This window comes from Gopherus evgoodei, chromosome 2 (assembly GCF_007399415.2).
Source record: "Gopherus evgoodei ecotype Sinaloan lineage chromosome 2, rGopEvg1_v1.p, whole genome shotgun sequence".
Classification (NCBI taxonomy): Eukaryota; Metazoa; Chordata; order Testudines; family Testudinidae; genus Gopherus; species Gopherus evgoodei.
Genome location: NC_044323.1, coordinates 170,685,517 through 170,705,104, shown reverse-complemented (window position 1 = coordinate 170,705,104; position 19,588 = coordinate 170,685,517). Strand labels below are relative to the sequence as shown.

The 19,588-nt window shown below is 42.9% G+C and overlaps 1 protein-coding gene across 5 annotated transcripts in view; it reads right to left on the bottom strand.

Moving 5' to 3' along the window:
• Nucleotides 1-19,588, bottom strand: part of RELCH (RAB11 binding and LisH domain, coiled-coil and HEAT repeat containing) — a 122,535-nt gene that overhangs the window by 100,632 nt on the left and 2,315 nt on the right. For all 5 annotated transcript variants that reach the window (XM_030552247.1, XM_030552244.1, XM_030552246.1 and 2 more), the window contains exon 2: nt 3,742-3,831. In XM_030552247.1, coding sequence (XP_030408107.1) covers nt 3,742-3,831 — 90 coding nt within the window. The remainder of the gene's footprint in view (nt 1-3,741; nt 3,832-19,588) is intronic.

Below are 19,588 nucleotides of genomic sequence, written 5' to 3'. Positions count from 1 at the left end.
AGTCCCTAGGTCTCAAGTTTATACTATCAAACGCATAGCTGGAAACCAGTTTGACTCACCTTTGTACTGTTATTGCTAAAACAGGTACTAGACTTGTAACAATGTGTTTAGTGTTTAGACTTTATGAAATGCTTGTAAATTGCTAGATGTATTAATCTTGCTTATTGTACCGTAACCCTTTCTATAAGATAACATTTATTGTTTGTTCTGTAATCGCAAAAATGTTTGCTTTGAAACTGTAAATCCAGTCAGGGGAGAAGCATTACCAAGTGTGAAATACTAGTTCACCACAAGAGATGCTATCTCCTCCCCAACAAAAGCAGGTCTACAGACATCGGACAAAAGATTTTGTTGATTGCTTCCCACACAGCCCTGAAGAAAGTATGTGCCCAAGCCTTTATCCTGTCACAGCTTGAACATTGTGGAAAGGAAGTAAAATGCCTGTTCAGGAGAAATTATTCCTGTGCTGCTTGAACTCTGAGGGGCAAGAATTTCTAAGGATAACCAAGGAGTTCCCACCTGTTTTGGCTGGGTTAGCCCTATAGGTATACAGAGTCTGCTTACAATAGAAGTTACAGTCACCTTTCGAAAGGTGACTAACTCATTTGTGTGTGTATGTGCACCTGCTTTAACTTTGTAAATTACTCATTTCTTTTTCCTAGTTAAATATACCTTTAGTTGGTTTGTTACAGGATTGGCGATAAGTGTTGTCCTTGGTTTGAGATCTGAGTACAAATGACACAGGGTAAGTGACCCATCCTTTGGGACTGGGGGTAAGCTGAGTATTATTGTGGGTTTTTTTTCTGTAAAGCAACCATCTATCACAAAGTTAAGCTTGCCTAGGTGGCAAAATAGTCGCCTTGGGCATTCCAGTCTGTCTGTGACCCCATGGTTATGTTAAGTTTATACTCCTAAAGCACTATAAATTTGTTACAGGCTTGGCAAAATCTAATTACAGAACATAAAACCAGTTTGGGGTTTTTGCTCTGTTTCCTGGCAGTCTACTCTGAGGTTGGCACTCATAGTGGTGAGTCACTCCAGACAGCGTGACACACACCTCAGCAGTTTAATTTCAAAGTAAAAAGACAGTAACATGGGTCACATCTGAGGCCATGTCTACATCTAAAATTTTGCAGCGCTGGTTGTTACAGCTGTATTAGTACAGCTGTATAGGGCCAGCGCTGCAGAGTGGCCACACTTACAGCAACCAGCGCTGCAAGTGGTGTTAGATGTGGCCACACTGCAGCGCTGTTGGGCGGCTTCAAGGCGGGTTCGGGGAACGCGAGATCAAACCGGGAAAGGAGACCAGCTTCGCTGCGGTTTGCTCTCGCGTTCCCCGAACCCCCCTGCAAACCGCAGGGAAGGAGACCTGCTTGCTCGGGGGTTCGGGGAACGAGAGAGCAAACCGGGAAAGGAGACCAGCTTCGCCACGGTTTGCTCTCGCGTTCCCCGAACCACCCTGCAAACCGCAGGGAAGGAGACCTGCTTGCTCGGGGGTTCGGGGAACGAGAGAGCAAACCGGGAAAGGAGACCAGCTTCGCCGCGGTTTGCTCTCGCGTTCCCCGAACCACCCTGCAAACCGCAGGGAAGGAGACCTGCTTGCTCGGGGAACGAGAGAGCAAACCGGGAAAGGAGACCAGCTTCGCCGCGGTTTGCTCTCGCGTTCCCCGAACCACCCTGCAAACCGCAGGGAAGGAGACCTGCTTGTTCGGGGAACGAGAGAGCAAACCGGGAAAGGAGACCAGCTTCGCCGCGGTTTGCTCTTGTGTTCCCGGAACCACCCAACAAACCTCAGGGAAGGAGACCTGCTTGCTCGGGGTTCGGGGAACGCGAGAGCAAGCCGGGGAAGGAGACCAGCTTGATTACCAGAGGCTTCCTCAGGTATGCTGCGATACCTGCTTATTCCACGGAGGTCAAGAAAAGCGCTGGTAAGTGTCTATACTTGATTACCAGCGCTGGATCACCAGCGCTGGATCCTCTACACCTGAGACAAAACGGGAGTACGGCCAGCGCTGCAAACAGGGAGTTGCAGCGCTGGTGGTGCCCTGCAGATGTGTACACCTCCTAAGTTGCAGCGCTGTAACTCCCTCACCAGCGCTGCAACTTTCTGATGTAGACAAGCCCTGAGAGAAGCTGTTGAAAACGTATGTAAAAACCAAAAAGTAATCTTGGCCATTGCTGTTCTATGATCACGTAACTGCAGCTGGATCTACTTCTAGACCCCTCTCGATTGCAAACAAAAGAATCATAGAATATCAGGGTTGGAAAGGACCTCAGGAGGTCATCTAGTTCAACCCCCCGCTCAAAGCAGGACCAATCCCCAGACAGATTTTTACCCCAGTTCCCTAAATGGCCCCCTCAAGCATTGAACTTACAACCCTGGGCTGAGCCGGCCAATGTTCAAACAACTGAGCGATCCCTCCACAAAAGGTAGAGAAACATCCTTAAAAAGGGGCAGCTATCCTTGCCATTTCCTGTTGCTTCCCTCATCCAACATCTTGTGATTCACAGAAAAGAGCAGATATCAAAGACATCAATTACACTTGAGGTTGAGATCAAAGAGAAACCTCTCATATATATGTTTTTTATTTAGATAATGCTTATCTGGCCTGGGTGTAGGCTAAGCTGATAGAAAGTACCTGGTAGATAAACACAGATCCTTAATTTCATAAGGTTGCTATGGACAGCTAGTCTTCATTAAATAACTCAACTGCTGAAATCCAGCTTTGAGAAAGTAGGTCAGATTAATTCCATACTATTGCAAAGCTTATATAACAGTAACAAGAAAATGATCTAATGATAAGACTACAGGAGACAACTGCATTTTAAGTATGTATTTTAGGCTTCACCATTATCTTAAAATGAGGCTTATACTCTGTGATGCACATATCATAGTTGGGTACAATATGCCTCAGTGATTTGTTATATCAAGTCTCTTATGTTACAAGTACACAATTTTCTACCTGCTGGCACTGAAAACAGTGAAAACTGAAAATCTAGGTTTTTTTCCTCTCCTGGCTCATGCATCACCAATGCATTCCGCAACTAGAACCTAATTAAAAGGGTGGTTTTGAGTAAGACCAAAAATAATCCAGCACATACTCCCAATGTTATATTGGCTCTGCATCTTTGACAAGAAAAGGTATTTGTCACTTAATGCAAGCAGGTACCAAATACTTGGGAAGAGCAGATCTATTTAAAGAAACAGAGTTGCCATTTTTTACATGGTCCCTTTTCTTACCACCACACTAAGTGTCTACAGCAGTGGGTAGTAGAAGAACGAAGTCTTCCCTTATGACAGTTGTCTGGGAACAAAAAAAACAGAGGGGGAATTTATGGCCAGCATACTTACTGGGGTTACACTGGCATTAATTATCAGTAAACAATTGTTGCTCTCATAGCGCAGGTTTTGACAATTTTCAAGTACCGCTGTGGCAAACAATACATTGAGGAGATGGCAGTACAGCATAGAATCTCATGTATTCTGAGGACAGGGCATTAAGAGGGATATATTTTGCTCCTTTTCATTCCTAAAATTACTTAACAGCAGCACTTCAGCTGAGCTAACTGAAAGATGATTTGGAATAAACCTGAGGTAGTAAAATACAATCCAGTACAATATTTAACATGTTGCTGGAAAGGAAAGATGCAAATTATAAATGCTGCTGCCCAAAAAACCCCCATGAAGCCATATGGTAACCCTAGTATTCTAGGACTCCCATCCCACACAATCCTACTCACCTGCTACGCGTTCGTCTGTCTCCCTGTTTCCATCATCAGAGTATCTTGCAAAGTCTAAGGAATCAAGGGTACTAATGCTTCCAGCTCGATCTACAAGAGGTGAAACAGGATTTTAATCATTTGTAAGAAGTCCTAAAAATTGCAACCGTTCAATGAACAAAAAATAGATTTTTGGGTTTTTTTAGAAATTTTGAAATAGATGGTTACTCAAGTATTGTGTATGGTTAAAATTTTTGTTTTTTAAACCTTCACATGTTTACAAAAAGTAGTATAATCACGAAACAAAATATTTAAGAGCTCGATTTTTCTTATTTTTAATTTTTTTTTTTAAAAAGAGCACCGCAGCAAGACTATCCTGACTATAGGGAAACATGCAACAGTGAGGGGACAAAATGCAACATTCTTGCTTCCAATAAAGTATGTCAGGAGAAAACTAATTCTCTGATGGCTATACAGCAATCCTTTTTCCGTCAGGTGCCACAGAGTTTTTTTGTTTATATCCTTTTGCTGTTATACATATGGTCTAATTACTTTGTAATGGATTTCAAAAATACCAGCTCAGTTTGCATTAGAAATTTTAATTGCTAATGAGATGCAGGTTTGTGGCTGCTAGAATCCTTTACTTTATTCCCTATTCTAATGTTTTGAGGCAGTTCAGCAGATATATTGCAATCAGAAGAAATGCTTCTCTATAGTGCTCATTGCTGTTCTGTGTGGACAAGCCTTAATAGGCAACACCAAAACCACCATAAGAGAATGGGAGCAAAAAGTGAAGAAAATTTCTACAGTAGGAAACTTTTTATAAAGATTAATGTGCGCATTTTGCCAAAAAAGTTTAGAAAACCCATTTTTTTCTGTATGCTTACTGTATATTTGCAACCTAAAGGCACAAATTTATAATTACATACCAAAACTGTTAAAAGAACATGAAGGTTGAAAAGTTAGAAAGTGACACACTGAAGGTTGCCTATGCATTCTTAATTCAGCCCCCTTGTGTGTCTGCATTATGATACAGACTTTAATTTAACACATTCTATTTTTTTCTCCCCCACAGGACCCCAGCTTCATTTGTTACAGAAGTTGGAATGTGTAGTGAATGAGCCTGGGACTGGAAGAAGAGAAAAGCCTGTAGCATGTTAAAGCAGTTGAATGCTGCTCTGGAGAATTAGAACAGTGGTTCTCAAACTTTTGTACTGTTGACTCCTCTCAAATAGCAAGCCTCTGAGTGCGACCCACCTTATACATTAAAAACACTTTTTAATATATTTAAGACCATTATAAATGCTAGATGCAAAGCAGAATTTGGGATGGAAGCTGACAGCTCATGACCCCCACCCCCCTCCGTAATAAGCTCACAACCCCCGAGTAGTCCCAACCCTCAGTTTGAGAATCCTTGAATTAGAAGCAAGGATAGAATCTGCCACAGATACAAAACTGAAGAAAAAGCTTCAATGGGGTTGCACACAAACTATTTAATAGGAGTGGAAGAGGCGCATATCACAGATAACTCAAAGTACATATGTAATTTTCACAAATAAATAACATTATAGACAAAGTAATCTAATTCAGCCTGAATTTGTCTGGCCACATTAAATAGCAAGTAGAATAGATATCTGCATTACACAACGTAAATTAAACACTAGACTTAAGTGAAGAAAATTATTTAAAAAACAAGTCCCTCTTCCCAAAAGGAAGATTCGAAACAGGCTTTAAATGTAAATAGAAATTTCAAAAAGTCAATTGTGAAAACAAAATTACCAAGAAACCTTCGGTAGCTATACTTAGAAGTGTTCAATATTTTTCAATTTGTGTCATTTAACATCTTCATTAACTGAAGATGGTGAGTTCTATGGATGTTTCAGCAATACAGATAAACACGGTATAAATGCTAACTTGTTACTGAGCTTCCAATGAACCCACCTTATTTTGTAAATGCAGAATTCAGTTTTGTCCTGTCTGGGACATTCTGTTATATAAGGTCAGGGTGCAAGACTTGCAAGACTAGAAGATACTATACTACAATAACTCCTCACTTAACATCCTCTCGCTTAACACTGTTTTGATCTTATGTCCCTGCTCCATTACAGAACATGCTCGTTTAAAGTTATGCAATGCTCCGCTGTAACGTTGTTTGGCTACCTGCTTTGTCCACAGCTGACAGTCCCCCCACAATCAGCTCCACTACGTCCCGTCCCCCCCCCCCCCGCGGCTCCCACCTGCCAGCAGACCCCACGATCAGTGCCTTCCCCCTCCTCCCGCCCGCGGCAATCAGCTGGTTTGTGGTGTTCGGGGGGGCGGGGGAAGAGCGAGGACTTGGCACACAGGCTCCCCGTCCCTTCCCTGTCTCCTGGGGGAGAAGAGGCGGGTTAAGGGTGGGGGCTTGGGGAAAGAGGTGGAGTGGGTGAGCCGAGGGTTGAAACCCCGACCCCTGGTGCTTGTATAGTAGGGGAAGCTCCAGCTGCTGCTGCGCAGTGTGCTTCTCTTAGCCTACAGCACCTTCAGTCTCCTTGCCTGCCTCATCGTCTGCAGTGGGCTGTGCCTGTGTAGGGTAAGGCGGGGCACCTCCCATTGCTTCATGCTCAGCAATTATGATTGTATTAAATTGTTTCTTTAAAATGGCTTGCAACTTATACCTGTATTAAATTGCTTGTTTAAAATTGTTTAAAATGTATATAATGCCTTTTATCTGACTTAAAAATCTTCCCTGGAATCTAGCTCCCACCCCCAATTTACATTAATTCTTATAGGGAAAATGGATTCGCTTAACATCATTTCACTTAAAGTCACATTTTTCAGGAACATAACTACAACGTTAAGTGAGGAGTTACTGTATTAATTTTAGATGGTCACTGAGCCAAAACCTTCAAAACAGAAGCAAATGAAGAGAAACCCTCAGAAATCTTCAGAAGAAATTAACTTTGAGCAATTAGAGCAGCAGTCAAAGTCAGCAAGCCAACTACTAACAGGCTGGAATTCTATAAAGGGTTTTCAAGGGCCATGGGTTTCTTTCAAGCTAGTCAAATGATAGTAGTCCATGATAGCCACTCCAGATTAGATTAAATGCACTGATCAAGAGCATATTCTTTTTCTTACTATTTTTGGCATGTTTTAATGATTGTTTATGGACAAGAGTAACAGAACTAATGGTTACACAAGATACCAATTATAAAGAGAGACAAATGGTTACGTTTTAAAGAGGGCATGTTGGGGTCTGCCAAGTACTAAAACCTTTAAAGCAAATGACAGTACTGCACAAACAAGCAATGTCATCACATGTTTTAGAAGTTTCAGATCACATGAAGTAGTACTTTCCTGAAGACAGTTTGGTTTAAATCCTGATGCATATGGGGCAAAGTCAGAACCCAAACAACCCATAGCAATAATGAAAAATAATTTTGTATGATTGCAGGTAGAGCTCACACCAGCATCCTGCTCTGGAGAGGCAACAGCAACACTGATTTACCGCTGCCTGCTAAATAACTAGTCAGAGGGCTTGTCTACATCAGAAAGTTGCAGCGCTGGTGAGGGCGTTACAGCGCTGCAACTTTGAAGGTGTACACATCTGCAGGGCATCACCAGCGCTGCAACTCCCTGTTTGCAGCGCTGGCCGTACTCCCGTTTTGTCTCGGGTGTAGAGGATCCAGCGCTGGTGATCCAGCGCTGGTAATCCAATGTAGACACTTACCAGCGCTTTTCTTGACCTCCGTGGAAGGAGGAAGCCTCTGGTAATCAAGCTGGTCTCCTTGCCCGGCTTGCTCTCGCGTTCCCGGAACCCCGAGCAAGCAGGTCTCCTTCCCTGCGGTTTGCAGGGTGGATCGGGGAACGCGAGAGCAAACCGCGGCGAAGCTGGTCTCCTTTCCCGGTTTGCTCTCGCGTTCCCGGAACCCCCCTTGAAGCCGCCCAACAGCGCTGCAGTGTGGCCACATCTAACACCACTTGCAGCGCTGGTTGCTGTAAGTGTGGCCACTCTGCAGCGCTGGCCCTATACAGCTGTACTAATACAGCTGTAACAACCAGCGCTGCAAAATTTTAGATGTAGACATGGCCAGAGTCTACTCTAAGTAGACAACATGAATAGCACAGAGTAGACAGCATGTCCAAGAAGCTTTACCATTTGACCAGTACAACTCTAACCACAAAGTATTTGGTTTCTGAAGCTGACTACATTCCATCACCATTTTTTAAAATGATCTACTTCACTTACAAATTCACACTGACAGGATTGACAAAAAGTATGTTAGGAGGAGCCATTTATAAAAGGAAAGTGTTCCAGCCTTAAGTTGTGACACAGTCTAACAGTTGAAGTCTAGGGTGAGTAGGCTTCAATTCAACTACCTTTAAAGTACAGCAGCAGACATTTGCTCGGTGTTTCTTACAGACAAATATGAAAAAAGTCCCTGCTCTAAACAATCTTCATATTAAAGAAAGTTCAACCTGGTGTGTACTCAGTAATATCTTCCTACATTAAAGATGAGACAAAGTGGGTGAGGTAATATATCTTATTGGACCAACTTCTGTTGGTGTGAGAGACAAGCTTCTGAGCTAAATGCAAAAGCTGATCTCTCTCACCAATAGCAGCTAGTTCAAAAAGATATTACTGCACCGACTGTGTCTCTCTAGCATCCCGGGACCAACACAGCTCTAATACTGCATCCTTTAAAGATGCAAAGTTTGTACGTAAATTTCTAGTACTTCATATTCTTTATCACTGCAGAGACAAAACAGCTTTGAGAATGCAAACTGAATTCCATTCTAGCACAAACAGATTTCTTATCTAAATTCCAACTACAGAGCCAAACTTTGAGCAATCCCAGTGAAACACAGGATAGAATTTGTACAACTATTGATGCATATGCCGGAGACAGCACAGCTTGATGCAGAACGCACACTGTGTTTGTAGGTCTAGCAGTCAGGAAGAACATCTTTTCTCTTGTAAGCACAACAGATGTCTCAGGGCCATTAAACTCGGAACTCTCCTGCACCGAGTTGTTTGTCAGACTATAATCACAACTTAACAATTTTACAAAATGTTTCAGTTCTTTTAACAAATATGATATCCAAAAAGATTTTAGCTCCCCTCCCCTTAAAATATAAAAAAATCATACTAATGATGTAACTGAATATTGGAGATTGAGTTGTCCAACATACTTTATTTTGGCCAACTGATTGAAAAGTTTAACATTTAGAAATATATAAATTAATTTTTTCATCCCTGGCTATAAAACTCATCTGCTGCTTCTATTACAACACCCAAGAGCAGTGCAAGTATGGTGTCACTACACAAAGCTTTGTTTTGGAAAGAGAAAAATTATGGCAAAAATAGTTCCTCTCATTCTGGAAAATGACTAGGTAGTATGTCATTAGTTTCTAACTTTCTCAGAGTTTTACTTCACATGAAATTTCACATAAGTGTTCTAAAGGGGAGTAATATTTCCGCCCATGAAATAATGCCAGTGCTTTTATCCCAGTAGTTCCTAAGCTTTCACTGTAGCAACCCATGTGCGATGGGTTGGTGAGCACGCACGCCTCTGCCAAGTCTCTTCATGTTATGCCCAACACAGTGCCACCATCTCTACTCTTTTCTGTCTCCCCCACTGTAGTTATAAAAATTATTAGCTACTCAGGCACAGAGATGACCAAGGATGACATGAACTACCCTGGCCTTGCCTAGATGTAACTGAGGTGTACTGTGCAGAAGCGTCAATTGGATGCTGCAATGTAGTTTTTTAACCAGGCAGCACCGAAGTACTAGGCATACAGAGTCAGCATTTCTTCCACAGATGGAAATTCTGGGATATGTGGGGCAACAGTAAAAAATGTTACAGTTGCTCCCAAGAGTGAGAGGTAGGGAGAGATGCACATCAGACAGTAAATGTTGCAAAATATAAGTCTGTAGGTTGGTTTTAGGGGTTATTTGTCAAGTCTCTTTTTTCAGATTTTACCATTAAACAAGCAGCAGCACAAGTAAATGTCTTCCTGTAACTTTGCCACACTGCCAAAAGCAATGCATGTAGTTATCTATGACTCATTTCACTGCAACAGATCATATTTTGAAGTTGCTATGTTTCAGAATTCTATCTAATTGCTGTCAATAGAAATTTCATTTTTCACACCATAAGAATCAATGCTTGAAGTGAGGTGTTATTTTGGATCTGTGGATAAATGTACTTGTTATGAGTGTGGAGTTGCCAATGTTGGGAGAAAAACGACTTGAGTTATGTAAATAGTATTTGGATACTCAGAGGCATTTTTTTTTTTTTGTGTGTGTTGCAAAAGACCAGGCATCTGTCAACCATTCTTTACTCTTTCACCATGCCATGCCCCACTCACACACAATTCATCATACACTATGCTATATATTCCTTAAAGTGAAAAGTGATGTTTGTTCTACATAGAATAACTTTTAGAATTGCATTATTTCTTCTATTAATTCTTATGTCTTTATGTTTAAACTTTTCAAGAATTTGTAATTTACCACTTTATGTTTTTTACTTTAACAAGTTCAAATACTGCAAAATAAACCTTCTTGATATTAAAATCTTTCACTTATTAAACAAATAAAAAAAAGGTTCCTGAGGATTTGTGAATAAAATACTGTGATCAATACAAATAATAATACGTGGATAGCATCCACAACAAGTTTCACAAAACTGAAGGGAGAGGGCATCTTCCTGTTCAAGCAGCACTGTTTCTCCATGGTCACTGACTCCCGTCCAATTCTAGCTGCCTATTTTCTAAAAATCTTCCAACCCCCAATCATATTTTAAAAGAAGGCTGACAAGATCCTATGTCACCTCCCCCTACCACACCTGCTCCCTTGCAACCTGGAGATTACTTGCAGTTCTCTTAACCCCTAAGCCTGCTCAGTATGCTCATTCGCTCCCACTGGCTGACTTCTCTTGATCATTCCTTTGAATTTCTTCTTTAAAATTCCCTCAGATTCCTTCCCCTCAAAATATAATCATGTTGTTGTCATGCTATCATAAAAAAAACACCCTTGAACCCACCTGCCCTTTCAGCTACTTTCTCTTTTCATCTCTAAACTCACTGGAATGTGTCTTATACAACTGTTGCCTCAAATTCTTCTACTACAACTACTGTGGACAGGTGGCCAGTTTTTGACCAGAAAGTCTGGTCGAAAAGGGGACCTGACAGTGTCTGGTCATATATACTGACTGGACACCCAAAGTCTGATTACCGCAAGCAGGGGAGGTGCTGGGTCATCACCTGTTCCAGCCCCTACTCAGCCGGGGCCACCTCCTACCTTCATCTGGTGGCTGCAGCTTCCAGCCCTGGTTCCGCAGGCAAGTACCTCCTAACCTGGGTGGTGGTGGTGGTGGGGTGAAAGTGGGAGGCAAAAAGCAACTGGGGCCAGGGAAGAGGAGTGGATGGGAGCAGGGCCTCAGGGGAAGAGGCAGTGTCTGAGTTTTAAATATTACCGAGTCGGCAACCCTACCTCCAACCTCATCCCCGAAACCCTGGTCTTCCAGTCATCTCCTTGTAAATGTACGTCAATTTAAACTTGACAGGTTTTGACAGTGTTTTCCCACCACTAGTTAACGCTATCTGTATAACAGTCACTCAGGTTCATAACTTTGCTTCTATCTCTGAATTTTCCCTCTTAGGGTATGTCTATGCTGCAATGTAAGCCCAGGGTTAGCAGAACTCAAGTTAGCAGACCCTAGGTTTGTTAACCTAGGGCCTGAGTATTTACACTCATTTGTAATCCCAGGTTAGGGATTGTTGAACCCTGGGTCCCTACCTGGGTCTCCAGCATCTACACTGCATTGAGTGGGCCCAAGTGCAACCATACACATCCCCAGATTCCCTGGCGTCCTCCTAAAATGTGGCCACTCGAGTCCTTTGTTTGTATTACAGCGTGGAAAATCTTGACTGTCCTTCAAACTTGACTGTTCAGAGGACAAAGGAGGTTGGTCCGTGAGACTTCTGGAGGACTCACAGAGCAAGAGTCCAGTGGGCTGCATCTACACTGCAAAGCAATAGGAGTTAGAACCCCAGGTCGAGTCTTGATTCAGGGTTGGACCTGTGATGTGTGTATAGACAGAAGGGAGGTTTAGGTTTAAACCTGAATTCAAACTCTGGGCTTACACAGCAGTAGAGGCATACCCTTAAGCCTCACCCACTTCCAGGCTCTCCTGATCCTCAAACCCTCTGCAGGTCCATTCAAAATACTGCTGAGACTGTTCTGAAATGCCTCCCTCTCTTTCACAACAGCATCAAATTCAAGACTCTTATCCTCACCTTTTAAACACTGCACCTTTCTCAATTCTGTCCTTTATTTATTTTATTACACTGTCTCTAACCCCCTTCTGCTCTGCCACTAATGCCAACCTCAGTTCCCCATTTATCCATTTCTCTCACAAGCACCTTCTCACATTTTTCCATGCTGCCCTTTATGAATGAAATGCCCTCCCCAAATGAGTCAATAAAACCCTATTGCTGCTACAATTTCTATAGGAAAATGCCAAGTAGACTCATCGGCTTTAAGGTCAGAAGGAACCATCATGATCATCTAGTGTGACCACCTGCATATTGCCAGCCAGATAATCTCACCCATTCACTCCTGTAATGGGCCCATAACCTCTGGCTGAGTTACTGAAGTCCTCAAACCATGATTTAAAGACTTCACATTACAGAGAATGAACCATTTACATTAATTTAAACCTGCAATTGATCCATTCCCCATGCTGCAGAGGACAGCGAAAAACCCCCAGGGTCTCTCCCAATCTGACCCTGGGGAAAATTCCTTCTCAACCCCAAATATGGCGATCAGTTAGACCCTGAGCATGTGGGCAAGACCCACCAGCCAGACACCCGGGAAACAGGGTCCTCTCCATCTAGTGTCCCCTCACTAGCCCTTGGAGGTATTTGCTGTTAGGTGCTTGTGGGATAAGTGGACAAATGGGGAACTGAGGCTGGCATTATTGGCAGTCCCATCATGTCATCCCCTCCATAAACTTATCAAGCTCAGTCTTGAAGCTGAGGCTTTTTCCCCCTGCACTATACCCCCTTGAAGGCTGTTCCAAAACTTGACTCATCTGATGGTTAGAAACCTTCACCTAATTTCAAGCCTAAGCTTGTTGATGGCCAGTTTATATCAGTTTGTTCTTGTGTCCACATTGGCACTTCATTTAAAGAACTCCTCTCCTTCCCTGACATTATTGAGCCACCATAGCTCTCCTCAGTCTTCTTTTGGTTAGGCTAAACAAGCCATGCTCCTTGAGTCTCCTCTCATCAGGTAGGTTTTCCATTCCCCAGATCATCCTAAGCCCTTCTATGCCCCGTTCCAGTTTGAATCATCCTAGTAGCCCTTCTCTGCACCTGTTCCAGTTTGAATTCATCTTTCTTAAACATGGGAGATCAGAACTGCACACAGTATTCCAGGTGTGATCTCAGCAGTTCTGTGTATAACGGTACTAATACTTCCCTGTCTCAACTGGAAATACCTCTCCTGATACATCATAGCACTGAATTAGCCTTTTTCATGGCCGCACCACACTGGCAGCTTAGTCATCCTGTGATCAACCAATACACTCAGGTTTTTCTCTCCTTTGTTACTTCCACCTCCTGATATATCCCTAGCTTATAGCAAAAATTATTTTTGTTAGTCCCTAAATGCATGACTTTGCACTATTAAATTTCATTCCATTTGTACTACTCCACTTTATAAAGTTGTCCAAATCTTCTTGTATGATATTCCAGTCCTCCTCCATATTTGCAGTATCTCTCAATTTTGTGTCATCTACAAATTTTATTAGCATACTCTAATAGGTTGCTGATGCAATGACAAGTGCCCATCATTGTTACCTTAATCTGCTCCTTTTCCCTTTGACTGTTACACCCACTTTCTACAGCTTAACTTTAGACTGTTAACTCTTTGTAGAGGAAACTTTTTACTATATATTTGTACAATGCCTAGCACAATAAAGCAATTATTACAATTATGTACTCGCCTCAAACACTTTGCCTATGATTTAGGTTTGAGAACTGTTACTAGAAAGTGTCCAGCAAAACACTCTTTTCTTCTTGCAGCATATTCACACCTTTCTTGCTTTCTTTCATCATTTTCAGTACCACTCATTAGGAGTTCAGAGGCTAAGTCCGATCTAACCATAAAATTTAGCTGGACACAGCTATGTCAGTCAGAGATGCTGCATGTATAAAATTATAGAAGTAAAGTTAGCGTATTGGTTAAGGAAATGTATGTGTTGTAAAGAAGGGCCCTGACTAGAAGGCAGGCCTTGAAAAGAATGAATTATAAGGTCGAAAAGAATGAAATAGGGAGGACATCTGGTTCAAAAAATAACTAATGAATAGGGGGAAGTTTTGAAAAAGAAGGCCGCTGACTGACAGGGGTGACTGCAGATAGTTTTAATTTAAAACTAAGAATCTGTTTTAAAATGAGCCAACACAGCCCTTCCCCAAACCACACACTACTGTTAAAACCTATGTAAACCCAGGGTGCAAAGAAAAACTGTTGGTTAGCAGGAAGGCGGGGAAGAGATAAGGAGGAAGAGCCTTGGGAAAAAAGGAGTTTGTAAATCTTATCTGGATTAAGACTGGAAAAAAGGGTGAACTGATTCAAACTGATTTAACAACAACTGAAAAAGCAGTTTAAAGAATTTACTGAATGGAAGTGGTGTTAACAGCCTGTATTTGTTTGTAGTAAATTTAATAACTCATAATATTGCCATACTCTGAAATGACTGTTGGAAAACACATACAAATTTCACTTTAGGGGAGAAGGAGCAGAAAAAAAAACCTGTCCCTTGTTTTAAAATTTAAAACTATAAAGATTTGGCAGTTTTGCATAGCCATGACCATAAGAAATCTGCTGGTAGTTTTTAGGATTCCAGCTGGTTCAAACATTACAGGCTGAATGCTCTCTGGGCTCTTTGTTGAAAGAATGCATCAAACATCACTGAAGAGCACAGTTTTTCCACACAGTCAGTATTATTTCTTGACTTGCTGTTCTCAAGGTACAGTGGTGTTAAGATTCAGGAATCAGAAATGGAATTTTATGTAAACTCAGTATGCCTCAATTGATATTGCAGTGCTGCTGCAGAGAAGACTGTGGGTGCAAAATTATTTTGAGTTTGCTTGGGTGTGAGCACTGTTACACAGCTTGAAAACCAATCAGAGGACTGTAAAGGGTAATGAAGCTTTGTAAAGCATTAAAGTGAAGCCCTTAGTGGTGTACTTCAAGTAACAGAGTTAGCTCTACATTCATGTAGGCATCTTCATTAACAATCTGGAAAGGGCAGGGCTGTTGCAAAGAATGTCTGCATCTGAATTTCTAATAGTACCATTGTTTCTATTTCATTGTTTACAGCCACATCCTAATACATTGTTGCTGCCTGATAACGGAGCACACTATTTCAGAAATATATAAAACAGCAACCATATGAATATTAATTGTCTTTGGGAGTTCTATTTGACCAGTTTCAGGTGAAGTCAGAGCAAGTTTCTGAAAACTCAAAAGCTCCCATCTTTTTTATGGTCATTATTAAATGAACTATTCCATGAACTAATATCCCGAACTTTGCCTCCATAGGCTACCAGTGGTTCGTAAAGTATTTGCTGGTGAACAATGGACAGGTTACTGGCCACAGGCTACTTACTAGCTGTCTTTTCCAGCTGCTATTTTGCATTAAAAAAGTTAAAGTGATTATCCTAACAGTAGTCTTCCATATAAGGTTGACTAGGCTATTCTGAGCAGAAGAATTTCTTAGGGTATGGCTACATTTGGAATTTCAAAGCGCTGCTGTGGCAGCGCTGCGGGAGCGCTGCCGCGGCAGCGCTTTGAAGTGTGAGTGTAGTCAGAGCGGCAGTGCTGGGAGAGAGCTCTCCCAGCGCTGCATGTAAACCACATCCCTTACGGGTGCAGCGTGCAGCGCTGGGAGCCGTGCTCCCAGCGCCGCTGCCCTGATTACACTGATGCTTTACAGCGCTGTATCTTGCAGCGCTCAGGGGGGTGTTTTTTCACACCCCAGTTGCAGCGCTGTAAAGTGTGAGTGTAGCCAAGGCCTTAGTTATGAAAAGAAACGTGAAAAAAACAAATTCCATTGCATACTTAATCTTTGGGTCGTTAAATGGATATTTGTTCAGTGAGTAAATGATTACTGAGGCCCTCAATCTTATTCTATATACATGTATATTATAAAGCAGGGGTAGGCAACCTATGGCATCCGTGCAGAAGACGGCATACAAGTTGATTTTTAGTGGCACTCACACTGCCCAGGTCCTGGCCACTGTTCTGGGGGGCTCTGCATTTGAATTTAAATTTTAAATGAAGCTTCTTAAATATTTTGAAACCTTATTTACTTTACATACAACAATAGTTTAGTCATATATTATAGACTTATAGAAAGAGACCTTCTAAAAAGATTAAAATGTATTACTAGCACGAGAAAATATACATTAGAGTGAATAAATGAAGACTCGGAGCACCACTTCTGAAAGGCTGCCAATCCCTGTTATAAAGCCTTGCCTCATTCCATACAAAGCCTCACAGACTGCAGAAGAGATGCATCTATCTGCACATTGGGAAATTCCACTCAACTTTCTTAGGTACTCCGTTACATCACCAATAAAACACTGAGATTGCTACAGAATGAGAAATTCACTTAACTTGTATAATATGGGTTGAACATTTGAGGGTTGGTAAAATATATCCAGTTGAAATTTAAAAATCAGTGCATAAACAAAGTACCTTTTTAACGCTAATAAATTTGGCCAAGTTGAAACACATTTTTCAAATGGATCACCAAACATGAGTGATTTAGGCCTGGTCTACAATTAAAATTTAGATTGACCTAGCTACATCACCTGGGTGTGAAAAACCTCACACCCTGAAAGACCTAATTAAGCTACTGTAACCTCCAGGGTGTACGTTGCTAGGCCAGTGGAAGAATTTTCTCAACCTAGTTACTGCCTCTCAGGGTATGTCTACATCTACAATTTTGCAGCGCTGGTTGTTACAGCTGTATTAGTACAGCTGTATAGGGCCAGCGCTGCAGAGTGGCCACACTTACAGCAACCAGCGCTGCAAGTGGTGTTAGATGTGGCCACACTGCAGCGCTGTTGGGCGGCTTCAAGGGGGGGTCGGGGAACGCGAGAGCAAACCGCAGGGAAGGAGACCTGCTTGCACGGGGGTTCGGGGAACGCGAGAGCAAACCGGGGAAGGAGATCTGCTTCCCCGCGGTTTGCTCTCGCGTTCCCCGAACCCCCTGCAAACCGCAGGGAAGGAGACCTGCTTGCACGGGGGTTCGGGGAACGCGAGAGCAAACCGGGGAAGGAGACCTGCTTGATTACCAGAGAGGCTTCCTCAGGTATGTTGCGATACCTGCTTATTCCACGGAGGTCAAGAAAAGCGCTGGTAAGTGTCTACACTTGATTACCAGCGCTGGATCACCAGCGCTGGATCCTCTACACCCGAGACAAAACGGGAGTACGGCCAGCGCTGCAAACAGGGAGTTGCAGCGCTGGTGATGCCCTGCAGATGTGTACACCTCCTAAGTTGCAGCGCTGTAACCCCCTCACCAGCGCTGCAACTTTGTGATGTAGACAAGCCCTCAGAGTGGTGGATTAACTACTGAATGCAAAATCCTCTTCCACTGCTTTGGCGGGTGTCTTCACTATCGCACTACAGCAGCTCCCCTGCAGCACCAAAGATGTGCGATTGTATCACAAACATAGCTTTAGAGACACAAGTCTACTCTACACTAGGGACCTATATCAGTACACCTACGTAGCTCAGGGTGTGAAAAACCTACACTCTGAGTTATGTAGTTATAGTGACCTAACCTCTTGTGTACAATGCTCTGTTGGCCAGAGAGCTTCTCTCTTTGAAATAGCTACTGCCTCTTTAAGGAGGTGGATTAACTACGCTAACAGAAGAATTCTCTCCCATTGGCTTAGAGTAGTGGTTCTCAACCTATTTACCACTGTGGATCGCATATACAGCTCTATGTGTGGTTCGTGGGCCAGATCCACACAATACATATACTACCTGAATTGTTCTGAGGCTGCCAGGTGGGCCACAGCTGTGTGCTGATAAGGCCACAAGCAGCCTGCGGGTTGAGAACCATTGGTTTAGAGCAGCGTTCCCCGACCTTTAACGTGGCCGGCGGAAGAGCATCCACCAAGATGCCGACAAGTGGCAACGTCAATAGACGTCGCCGCCGACAAGCAGCATCCAGAGGCCTCGCCGCCAAAAATTGGCGGCATTTCTGTGGCAATGCCTCTGGATGACGCTGCTGTCAGCAGCATTTCAGTGGATGCTTGTCTGCCGGGGAGTATGTGGGCGCACATAGATGCCCCGGCAGGCGCCATGGCACCCGCGGGCACCACGTTGGGGATCACTGGTTTAGAGTGTCGTCATTAAAGTGCTACAGAGGTGCAGCTGTGCTGATGCAACATTTTAAGTGCAAACATGCTCTCAATTTCTACATCAACACATGTCTACACTTGGAGTCACCACTGTAGTGCTTCAAGATTCTCCAGTCACTCTAGTTAATCCACCTCATTAAGACGTGGTAGCTAGGTCAACAGAAGAATTCTTCCACTAATCTAATGCTGTCTATACTTGTAGGGTTGGGGTGGGGGTGGAGGATTAGGCTAATTGAGCAATGTAGCTGTGCCAACCTAACTTTTTAGTGTAGGCCTGGCCAGAGGCATTAAAGGGCTCTCTTAAATTAGCTCAAAATGCTATTGTTATCTCTCTAGCTAGTCTTTTTCAGCATCTTCTAGAAGGTCTGCTCTCAGAGCACTAAAGCCCAGGAAAGGAAATCTAAAGCTGCTACTCACCCATACTTGGCTCCCCTCTAACTCAGATCTCCTGCAAGTGAAGCCACCTGGCCTAAACCTAGAAATTAGATCTAATTACATTGTTAAGAGCTATGAAAAATTGGGCGTCCCGAGCAGTTAAGTCAACCTAACCCCCAGTGTGGATGCAGCTAGGTCAATGGAAGAATTCTTCTGGTGGTCTCACTACCACATCTTGGAGATGAATTAACTCTGGCAAGTCTATGCTGAAAAGTTAAATTGACATGGCTGTGTCTCAGAGGTGTGAAAAATCCATACCCCTGGAAACGCAGTTAAACCAACCTAGTCTCTAGTAAAAGCAGCAAAGAATCCTGTGGCACCTTATAGACTAACAGACGTTTTGGAGCATGAGCTTTCGTGGGTGAATACCCACTTCCTCAGATGCATGTCATTGGGAACATGCATCTGAGGAAGTGGGTATTCACCCACGAAAGCTCATGCTCCAAAACGTCTGTTAGTCTATAAGGTGCCACAGGATTCTTTGCTGCTTTTACAGATCCAGACTAACACGGCTACCCTCTGATACTAGTCTCTGGTGTAAACTGTGTTAGGGCAATGGAAGAATTCCTCCATCAACTCAGCTACTCCCTTTCAGGGAGGTGGATTACCTTTAGTGACAGAAGAAACCCTCTTGTTGCTGAAGAAACTCTCTACACTGAAGTGCTACAGCGGTGCAGCTGTGTGTCTTAAGTGCAGAAATAATCTACTTCAATGGAAAATCCCCTTCAGTCAATGTAGGAGGCATCTATGCTACAGCATTACATCAGCCCAGCTGCAGCACCATAGATATAGCCTAGAATTCCCCCTATATATCGTGGCAGAAACCCCATACTTGAGAGTTACCGGGTAGGGCTGGGCTTATCTTGCCCAGTAGAAGTTGCCTCTGCTTAACTTTCTGGATCAGACTTATGGTCCATCTAGTCTAGTAGTCTATCTCCAACAGTAACCAGATTTAATGTTAACAAAGCAATGAGACTATTAAATATGACTAGTTAGACTT